The sequence below is a fragment of the Balaenoptera ricei genome, chromosome 16 (genome assembly GCF_028023285.1).
Source record: "Balaenoptera ricei isolate mBalRic1 chromosome 16, mBalRic1.hap2, whole genome shotgun sequence".
Lineage (NCBI taxonomy): Eukaryota > Metazoa > Chordata > Mammalia > Artiodactyla > Balaenopteridae > Balaenoptera > Balaenoptera ricei.
In genome coordinates, this window is record NC_082654.1 from 56,019,802 (window position 1) to 56,030,896 (window position 11,095).

The window sequence follows — 11,095 nt, forward strand, 5'->3', positions numbered from 1 at the left end:
AGGAGGACCAAGGAGCGTGGAGTCCTGGAGGTGGGAGGGTGGCACAGGTGGAGGCTGGTGCTATGTCAGGTGTAATGACCATGGGGAAGGGCCCTTGAGGTTTGGTAATAAGGAGGTAGTCCTGAAACTTCGGGGGGCATCACTTTTACCTGGAGGACTTTTTGAGCTGCCACCAAGTTCTGAGAACCACTGAAGCCGATGCCCTGCAGGTCGGACATGAGGCGGAGGGGAGATGTTAATTCACAGCGGATCTGTTGGCCAGGGCAGTGTCCATGGTGGCGGAGGTTCCCTGGGCCAGGCCGCAGAGGAAATACCTTCACTGTCCACTTTCACAAAGGGCATTGATTATGGAGAGAAGCAGAGAAATGGGGCAGTAGCTAGAGCAGGGACGGTGGCGTTGAGATGGGTGTTCTGAAGATGGGAGAGCCTGGAGCACGTTATAGGCAAATGAGAATGACCCAGAAGAAAGCAAAAAGCTGATGACAAGGGGACAAGAGGGAGATGCCTTATCATCAGCCCAGGAGGGAGGGAGGTGGGGGATGATTGGGGAGGGTCGTGGGTTTGATGGGGCAGAGAAGGGGGACCTCACTTCCAGGGCTTCTGTTTTCTCAGTGAAATGGGACACAAGGTTTTCAGCTAAAAGTCAGGGTGAGGAGGGGTGTGGTGGGCTTGGGGAAGGACAAGGGAGGAGGCGAACCTACTAGAGAAACATAGCCAGACTGGCAAGCAGCATCCCAGCCCAGGGGGAGCTTCGAGATCATAACTGTCACCCAAGCCGTCAGCCCAGTTCTGCGACTTGGTCAGTAGTGTTCACTGCACAGGTGCGGGCCAGAGATGGTGTTACAGGTGTTCGGGGACAGAGGTGTGCCAGATGAGTGTTTCAGAGGGACGAGGTCAAAGAGTCAGGTGTGATGTTGGAAGACTGTTGTCCTGGGCTGTGAGCGAGACGGCTGGGAAGGGAAGCCAGAAGGGCCCTGATGGAGAGGCGGGGCCAGGACTGGGTGAAGTGCGGAGCCGAGAGCTGGACAGAGCGCAGGTTTCTGAAGGCCAAGTCCAGGCTGTGGCTGAGGGGATGGTGGGAGACAAGGTCACTGCTGGTGAGGTAGTTGGGATACCGAGGAGTGGGGGTGGGGCGGGCCTTCCCTGTGTAAGCTGAGTCACCAAGAAGGATGGCAGGAGCAGGGGGCAGAGGAGGCCACAGGGAAAGGGAGGCAGGAGGGTAGGGGAGGATCCCCCGAGGCAGTAACGTCAGGCTGAGCTCTGAGGGGCAGTGGAGGGTCAGCAGACGAAGGGGGCTGGGGTGGGAGTGGCAGAGAGGGGAGGGTGCGCTTCTGGTGAGGGAACAGCATGTGCAGAGTGGAGAGGACAGGGCCGAGCCGAGCACTGGAGGAGCTGAGGGGTGAAGCAGAGTGCGGAAGGAGGGGCCGGGCTGCCTTGGGCTGGCTCGGAGGCCATGGCACGGAATTTGGTCTTTATCCTACTAGGAGCATCTGGGAGTTGTCCAAGAGGACTCTTGTGGTTGAAACATTTTGTGATTTTATGACCCTCGTGCAGGCCTCCTTTGCCTCTGTTTGCAGACTCTCCATCCTCCCGCCCCCAAGGGTTTCCGTGGTTCCCATCACCCACACTGTCGCACACAGGCAAATAGATGGGAAGCTGGCCATGCAGCCCAGTGGACAAGGGGCTCCTTAGTGCAGGGGGCCTGGCCCACAACCTAATGGCACCAAGGGAGACACCAAGGCCCTGGAGCGCCAAGACAGGCTTGATGACCCAGTGGCTGGGCGCAGGGCACGTGATATGCACGTAGTGTTGTAGGAGCACGTCGGGGCTGGGGCTGAAGGCGGGCAGTGTAAAGGAGCCACGGCATCCTGGATCCTGAAGTCTTCCTGGCAATTCCCGAGCAGGTCTGGAACCCCAGTTCAAAAGCACCTCCCCAAATGTCTGACTGTCAGCACACTCGCCCTCGTTGAACTCTGCTCTCCCAGGGCCCTTGTGCGTGGCCTGTGCTGTCAGAGGGGTTCCTACTTTCTCTCACTGGACACACTTTGTCGACAGCTGCTCGCCAGGTCTGTGCAGGCTCTGAAGGAAGACGAAGGTCAGGGGGCTGCCTGGCTTTCCAGGAGCTTCCTCTCCAGCCCAAGGGACAGGATTCCATCAGACAGGGTTAGCAACTGGCGTTCAGAGAACTCCTGTTCTGAGTCGCAGGTGTGGTCACCCTCCGGGTGCCGTTTGCTGAGCCCCTGCACACCCGTCGTGTGTGCTCTGCCCTCAGACCGGGTGTCCTGTTCACTGGGAGGGAACGTGCAGTCCTGAGAAGCCACGTGGCCTTTCCAGGGCCCCCACGTGGAAGTGGTGCCTTGGCATTGAACTTGCACCTGTGTCTGGAGCCCGGCCCTGAGGCCAGGCAGGCCTCCGTTGGTGTCCCAGCTCACGCCCCCTGAACTGGGTGGGCTGGAGCAAAGCGCTGGGCTTGGCTCTGAGCACAGGAGAGAGGAGGGGTGCTGTAGGTGCGTCTCAGTCACTGGAGACTCGGGCAGGAATTGGGAGAATTGTGACAGCAGTGTGCGGTGGCCAGGCACTCCTCTGCGTATTTTATACCTTCGTCCTCTCAGCCACCCCATGAGGTCAGCTCTATTGTCTCCCCATTTTACAGAGGAGGAAACTAAGGCAAAGGGCATAAGTGACTTACCCAAGGTCAGTAGAGAAGCTGGAACTCATGAAGAGGGATCAAGTTTGGGGCTGGAGGAGAACATGGAGCCTGGAGGGGACAGATGAGTGGCCTGGGGGAAGCGGGGACAGGGGGAACAGCAAGGGCAGGTCAGGGTGGCTGGCTGGGGATGGGCCAGTTCCTGCAGGGGCTCAGACGTGTGGTGCTTGGGGCTATGCTGGGGGTCTGGGAGGCTCAGTCCTTATGATTCTCACACCTCTGTGACCTAAGCAGAGAGGCAGGGCCCAGCCCATGCACCCAAGTCCACCGGGACCCAACTCCCCGCTGCGGCTCCAGCCTCCTCGGCCGCACCCCTGTATTGCCCTAGCACCCCTTCCATGATGCCGGGCCCGTACTGCCACCCTCCAGGCTGACAGTGGCCTCTCCTGCTTCGTCTCCATCCTGCGAAGCTCAGTCCAAACGCAGCCTCCCTGACCATCACCTCCCCGTCTCCACACTCAGGATCAGAGTCTCCCGGGCCCAGTGAGGAAGAATCTTCCAAGTGCGTGTGGCTCTGCTCTTCCTTCTCCTCGTCATTCAGCCCTTGTTTGTTGAGCACCTACTGTGTGCAGCGGGGAGACTGAGGCCCAGAGAGGAGATGGGACTTGAGCAAGGTCACTCAGCCAGTCAGGGGGGCCTGGGACCGGGTCTCCCCCTGCCTCACCCCCCAATCTCCTGTCACAGGGCTCTTCTCCCTCAGGGAAGTGGCAAGCTGGGCTGAGGGCAGAGCGGGTGGTGGCCCTGCCGGCTCCCCAGCAGTCAGGAGCCTTTGAAGAGCTGAGAGGAGGGGCTCAGAGCCTCTGTCCCCCCCATACTCTCCCTGCCCCCCACGGTGGAGAGGGGTTGCTTTATTTCTCCTGCCCCCTGAGCTCTGACCTGTGTGGTATCCATCTCCTGAGAACCCTCCACTTCCCCTCCCCTCCCTCCCCTACCACATCTGTTTCCCGTCAGTCTCCAGCTGCGGCTCCCCCCTGCCAGCCCTGCCCCCCATGAGAAGAAAACACTAATGGGCTTTGCCTCACTGCGGGGGGTGGGGATGGCCCTGGGGTGATCAATCCCAGCTGCTGACTGTTTTTCCCTCCGCAGAGGGGAGTCGCCTTGACAGCTTCCCCAGCTCCTCCACCCAGTGCCTGGGCAGGGCTGAGCCAGGACCCGTGGAGGGAAGGGGCACTGACAGGGTCATGGCCAAGAAGTGGGGGTGGCCAGGATGTTGCAAGTGCATTTCCACAGGGACTCAGCTGGTTCCCCTGATCCCAGCCTGCTCCCTCCACATAATAATAATAGCAATAATACATGATATTAATACTGATCAACACTGCTCTTCATGTACCAGGCACTGTTCTAAAAACTTTGCATATACTAACTTATTTACTCTTCACAACAACCCTATCAAGTAGGTACCCTTAGTAGCCCATTGTATAGAGGAGAAAAATTGAGGCACAGAGAGGTTAAGTGACTTGCAAGAGGTCACACAGCAATTACAGAGTCTTACAGAGCTCTTTATGGTTAGAAACTACCTTAAGACAGTCATCTCATTTACTTCTCTCCCTATCACACGTACAGCAAATGTTATTAACCCCCCCCACCCAAGTTACAGAAGGGCAAGTTAAGGTTCTAAAGGAGAAAGTTCTCTCCCAACAGCCCTTGGCAGGTAGGTAAAGCTGCAGGCCTCTGGCAAGGCCTTTAATGTCTTGGAGCCTCGGTTTCCTCATCTGTAATATAGGAAGATGATAATATGCCCCTCACAGGACGTTAGGTTGTATGATTTATGTGGCCGTGCTTTGCAAAGTGTAAACCACAGGGAGCAAGGGTGGTGTCAGGCCTGCTTGCTCTGGTCTCTCCGGCCCCACTTGGAAGACGGGTTTAGGGAGGGGCTCGGGCCAGCATGAAGAGTCCGGGAGGGGAGCTGGACATCAGGCTGGGTTTGGTCTAGGGGAGGGAAGACTTCAGAGCTGCTCACATCGGACCTATGGGGGCCAGCAGAGAGTCTGCATGGCCCCTGTGTGGCTGGGATCACTGGGATGGGCGTACAGGGACCCAGACTTCAGCCCAAGATCGTGAAGTGCTTCTTACAGTGGAGGCAATGGGCTGAACCAGTGAGCTCAGCTGCCAGGGAGCTCTCCAGCGCCGGGGCATGTAGGCCAAGCCCTGGAATACTGTAGGTGTGCATCAAGATGTCTGGAGGGCAGGGGATGTGACCTTCCCAGGTCTTTCAGCTTGGAATTGTGGCTTCAACTTTCAGTGGCTCTCTACCAGCTGGTATTCCCCTCCTATTAGTAATAATAATAAACAGCATTAATAACTTTTATGTGCTACGCACCTTCTATTTGTGATCTTCCTTGAGTTGTAACAACAGTCTCATGAGAAAAGTGTTACTGACATCTCCTTTAACAGATGAAGTGGAGGATCAGAGAGGTGAGGTGGCTTGCCCAAGGTCACACAGCTCATAGGTAGTTTGAGCCCAGGTCTGACATGAAGCCAAACTCTTTCTCCTTTCCCCTGGCCAGGAAAGCCAGTGATTAAAAGCTTATTGAGATGAAGCCAAGGCTCCTGCCCTATTTCCATGTCTTCCCAGTGTGGCTTTGGGCCTGGAAGCACAGGGATGGGCTTTATGACCCTGGATCAGAACCCTGCCCACCCACAGTCCATACACTCACTTTCTAGAGCCCTCTGACTCGTCCATTCTCTGCTCTGAGTGTCAGCTTCAGACCAGGCACTGCATAATCAGGCAGAAAAGTTGGTGCGCTACTTTTGAGCAGTTTGCAGCCTGCCCAGGGGCTAGCGCTCATGCTCAGCTTCCCTCCAGGACCATTCTGGGTCCTGGTCACTGGCACCAAGGCTCCCTTGGCCCACACCAGCCTGCAGTTCCTGCCCCCTGTCCTCGGCAAGTGGTTCCCAGCTGGCCCTGATCAGCTTCCTTTGAGTGCCCCCGAGTCCATGCAGAGGACCCTGCTACAGGTAGGGGTTCTGGGCTGGGGCTATGGCTGCCAGCCAAGAAACCGTCTGCCTCGGGAAGTGTGCCTAATAACCTCCGTACATATTCCAGAGAAACAAGCTCGCTTTTGAGAGCCAGGATGCGAGGTACAGAGGGAGCAGGGAAGCCCCCTGTGTAACAGAAATGTGCTTGTACGTGCCATACGCCACTCAGTTTACAAGCATCTAGACATCTGACTCCGCCCTGTAAACGAGCTGCAACAATGGCCCACTTTACAGATGTGGAAACCGAGGCTCTCTGAGGCCACACCGTGAGTGAGTAGCCTCAGAGGTCTGGCAAGTCACCTCCCTTCTCTGGACTTCAGTTTCCCTGTTCAGAAACACCTAGCCTCTCCACTAACGGGGCAGGCACTGTGCCAGGCCCTGGGATGTGGGATGAATCAGAACACTGGCTGCTGACGTCACAGAGCTAAGGGCTCGCTCACCTGAAGCCTGAAACACTGTGACCCCGTCCAGGTTAAACTCCCCTTGAGTCTTGAGGCCGCAGGAGCAGGTGTGGTGGTGACAAGTGGCCTGGGAAGAAGCAGTGGATGCTGGGAATCAGGAGATGCGGCTTGGGTCTCCCTTGCTCTGGGCCTCAGTTTCTCCATCTGGATAATGTCTGTGCCCCGCTGTGCTGCCTCTGTCTCAGGCATTCGTGAGCTTCAGGTGGTGGCTGCTTAGAGAGTACTGGCGGGGGTGGAGTTGGGGGGTAAAGTGGCATCTAGACCTGGGGCTCTGTGTGCAAGACCTCCTCTCAAAGCGCTGGCCCCAGCCCGAGGCCTCAGCCTATGCCTCCCAGGATGCAGGACGCAGGACACTCGTGTTGCCTGCAGCAGGCGAGAAGCAGGAAGGGTCCTGGGCGCTTTGGGAAACAACCTCTGATTACAGACGCCTGCGCTCTCTCTCTGGGCCCTCCCTGTCTGTCTCCCTCCTCCTGCCTGTCTGTCTGTCTGAGCACTCTCTGCCTCTCTCCACATCTGCCTCACTCTCCCTGCTCCTCTGGTATTTCTTTCTTTCCGCCCCCTCCTCCCCACCCTTGGGCCCGCTTCCTCCTTCCTCTCTGCAGAGACCCCTGGAGAAGCCCGATGGCCTGGACGTGTCCGACCAGAGCAAGGAGCACCCCCAGCACCTGTGCGAGAAGTGCAAGGTGCTGGGCTACTATTGCCGGCGCGTGCAATGACCCGGCCGCCTGCTGGGCCCCGCCGCCCTCCTGCCAGCCAGAGAAGACGCCACCCCCCTGCGTGTCCCCTGTGTGCGCGTGGGGGCGCCCTCGCAGGCTTACAGGTCTAGGGGGTGGGCTCTTGGCTCATGTATGTTGACAAACAGTGTTACTGACGTAGCTGCGCCCCCAGAAGGCCGGGCCTCTGCGACTCTCTACGGGGGGCCCTGGGTCTGTGTGGAGGGGATAGGGCAAGCAGAGGTCAGCGCACAGGACCACGCAGAGCCCTTGGTGTCCCCGCAGGCTCTCCTCTGAGACTCCCTTTGGGGTGAGCAGCCTTGTATTGGCCACGAGTGCACTAAATTTACTGTGAATCCCAGAGCCTGCAGGGGACTGTCTCCCCAAGACCGGCCAGGCCGTCTTTTCCCACCCAGAACCTTCCAGTTTGCCCTGTGTGAAAAGCCACTCTTAGAAAGCCCTAATTTTCTGTCTAAGTCAGCACTCATGGCAAGCTGACACCTGTTCTCGCAGCTGCTGGGGAGCGGGCATCTCTGCCCCCTGCCACTTTGAGCCCCAAACCTGACCACCTCTGCCGTCACTGGCATTGCACCTGGGCGCCGCACCCTGCCCCCCCCCCCCCATAGACCCAGAGGTCAGGCACGGGGAGGCACTGAATGTTGGACAGTGTCCCAAGGTGTGACCTGGGGCACATCAGGCAATGCCTCCCCCCTCTCCCAGCACATATTACCCCCACTTGCTTGGATTTTGTCAGCCCCATTCCCTTCCCCTCTCCCTCCCCTCCCACCCACGCTAGGGGGCCACCCCCTGATGGAGGCTACAGGACCCAGCAGGGAAGCCACTCTGGCAGGAAGGACACAGGCCTGGCAGATCAAAGACCCGGGTTTTAATGCTGGCCTCACCACTGACACACTGTGGAGCCTGGGAAGGATTCTCATCTCTCTGCTTCGCTACTAGTTAAGTGAGAGAGTGACAGCAGAGAGCCGAGAGGCCCGTTTCTGTTCTGATGTTCTGGGATTCAGCCTGGCTGTGTGCCATCTCCTGGAGCAGAAAGCTTTACTTGGCCAGTATCCCCAGGTCCCGCACCCCGACTATCACCCGTCAGTCGGTCACTTAAGAAGTCATGCGGAGGGATCCCGGTCCTCCCCTGTCACCCCTGCAGGCTCAGCCCTGCCTGTTGTCCCCTACCCTGCAAACGTGAAGAAGAGGGTTTCCCCCGCCCCAAGACAAGCTACAGAACCTCTCGTTTGCAAAGTGGGGACAATGATTCCTACCTCCCGAGGTGGGGGGAGGCCTCTTGGCGCTCACACTGGTCAGGGCGACGCTGTCCTGGCTAGCGGGGGGATCGCTTTCCTCTTCACTCTCTCCCCAGTGAGAAGTCCTATTTTTATTGTCATATCACCCTTCCTTTCTCCCAGGGGAACCGGCTGTCAGAGCTGGGTCACTTGATTTTGCCCCAACGTGATGCCTCTGTGGAAAAAAAAAAATCAGACCACGAAATGGGCCTGAAATTCAGTGTTTACCACGGCTCAAGGACACCCAACCCGTGTCCAGTTGCCTTTTGTTTTCAAATGAAAATGCTTTGTACAACTGAGGAGTTACAGCAAAGTGTTAATCAGGGGTCCAGGGAGTGAGTCGAAGAGATGGAGTGAGTGCATTTGCAGCCAGAGGGCTGCAGGGTAGATTTGGGCGGGGTGGGGGGGGGAGCCATGCCCTCTGAGCATTTAAGAAGTGTGTATTTGCTCCAGCCTGAGCCCTGTAGCGGCCTGCCCCTGACTGTGAACACGCCCACTGAGGAATCCCTCCCAGCTGCTCCCTGCCTGCTCCACGGTGTCAAGGTGAGCCAGAGTCACCCTGTTCCAGGGCTCTCTGTCCCCAGGGAGAAGCTGTTGCTGTCAGTCATCCTAGCGCCCTGCTAACGAGAACATTCGCAGTGGTGGGCAGTGTTGCTGGTCTCCGCTGCGAGGACCAGGTCCCAACCCTTCCAGGGACCTGGCTCCACAGGGGGACCTTGGCCTCAGGTACCTGGGCTGCAGTCGTGGGGGAAGCCCACACCCTAGAAAGAACCCAGGCTCCAGACCCCTGGAGGCCAGGGCCTTCCACAGGCCAAGAGGAGAAGGGATATCACCCCAAAGTGACCTTTGCAGCGGGTTTGTCCAGCTGGCAGCCATTGCCCCCGCCATCTGTGCAGAGCTGGCCACCGCAGGGGCTGGGCCCTCCCTCTGAGGCGGCCCTTCCACACCGCCCCCTCCTGCACTGTTTGGCTGAATTTGGGAGCTCTGTGTGCTCAGCGAAAGCCACTGCTGTCCAGGCTGGTGCTGTGAGAATTAAGTGCTCAGAGGGCCTGGGCACCCAGGAGACAAGAAAGTGTGTGGTTTTAGTACGTTCAAAGGGACAATCGCTTGCAGTTAGTAGATCTAGCGATCCAGTTGGGAGAGAACGGTGTTTACCCCATATGAAGTATTCAATAGTTCTACTTGTGAATTTGTATTTATTTTGAGTTATACTTGACACAGAATTCCTTTTTTTTTTTTTAAAGAAAAAATACTATGTGTGTATTTTGAAACGAAAATTCATGGATGTTAAAATTTCTGCATGGTTTCCAATTTTTCTCACAACACTGAATTTGTTACCTTCTCCCGAAAAATCTTCACAGTGATTTTTGTCTGTATATATTTGAGGGCTTTTTTAAAAAAAAGAAAAAGAAAAGAAAAATATGATTGCCTGATTTTTGAGATTAAAGTAAACAAAAAGAGAGGCATTTTCAAAACTTCAGAGCTTTCAGGAGGGCAATAGAATATCAAATGAAGATTTCTGGAAGTATTTTTTGCAAACCTTCTGGTTGAGCTGCAAGAAAATATTTATGGTGAGAACTTTTCTCTTTTTCCTGTTGGTTTTTTTTTTGGGGGGGGGGTGATTTTTTACTACGCTTTGGTCTGTAAAAAGTCTGCAACTGAATTACATTAAGAAGGAAATATTGTCTACATAGATTATTATATGAAGTTGGTACATAATTCTGATGAGGAAAAAAAACTTTGCAATTCTTTAAGCCATATTATTGTTATTCTCTGTTGTTTTCCCTGGATAAAAATATCAGTATTAAGTAGCCAGCATATTATTCAAGTGCTTAGACTTATTAATATGTTCTTGTCCTGTATTTATACATATGTGTATTTGGGAAAGTACTGCCTTTTTTTAAGGGAAGCTATTATTAGATACTTAGTGAAAAGGGAATGGTGAGCCCTTCGAGCCTCTTCAGCTGAGGATAACACAGCATTATAATCCATTCTCTTGCACCTTCTTATTACTATCTTGTTATTATGGTTATTAAACTTGTGGGGGGCAGGAGTGTGCCTGGGGAGCACGGGGCGTGTGACTAACTAGCCCCACCATGGTCGGCCAGCTCCAAAGATGGTCTCCTTGGCCTGGTCCAGGGGTCCCGGTCAGCAGGGCCCAAGGATGGAAGAGGAAGCAGGAGGCGGACTTCTCCAGCCGCCCCCTTTGGAGCTTTGCCATCTGAGCCATGCCTCGGTGCCCTACGCTCTTTGAACTTGGATTTGTCACCTAGAGCCCTTACACCTGCCCTCCAACATCTAATGGACTTGAATATACTCTAAACGAATATTTAATCCAGCATCACTACATCGTAGCCCAGCGTGGCAACTAACCCTGGAGTTTGGGAGGCGTCCGGCCTTCGGGGGAGTTCATCGCTCTCTGTTGCCAACCTCACCGTTCGACCTCCTCCGCTCCTGTGTGGTGACCCTGTCCGTGTCTGTATCTGTTAATACGTGTGTGTCCAGCTAAAAAGACAAACAGAACCCGTGGGCCAGCTCGGAGGGTGCGTGGAGAAGCCTCCCGACCTCTCCCGAGGGCCGCCCTTGGGATGGCATTCCGTTGTGTGCCTTATTCCTGGAGAATCTGTATACGGCCTACCTATAGAAATATAGCCTTTTCATGCTGTATTAAAAGAACTTTTAAAAGCAAGAGAGGCTCCTGGGTGTCCTTGTTTACACGGAGCATCGGTAGGGAGCTGAACGTCTTCACAGATTCGGGGGTGCTGAGCTGGGTAGGGGCGGCTTGGGGCTGCCCTTCCGCTCTCCCACGTCTGGAATGTCTTGTCCTTGCCCTGCCTCCACCCCACTGATTTGCCTCCTCCCAGCCCCCCTGTCCCCAAACGGACACTCTCTCCGGGGCGAGGGCCCTCCCCAAGCGGGGCCCCAGACTGGGCAAGATTG

General features: G+C 55.7%; 1 protein-coding gene across 1 annotated transcript in view; it reads left to right on the forward strand.

The window, feature by feature from the left end:
• The window catches only part of ZCCHC24 (zinc finger CCHC-type containing 24), a 62,312-nt gene extending 51,468 nt beyond the window's left edge, over window positions 1-10,844 (forward strand). Inside the window, exon 4 of the mRNA XM_059899581.1 lies at window positions 6,750-10,844. Coding sequence (XP_059755564.1) covers window positions 6,750-6,863 — 114 coding nt within the window. The 3' untranslated portion in view covers window positions 6,864-10,844. The remainder of the gene's footprint in view (window positions 1-6,749) is intronic.
• Window positions 10,845-11,095: the final 251 nt, after the last annotated feature.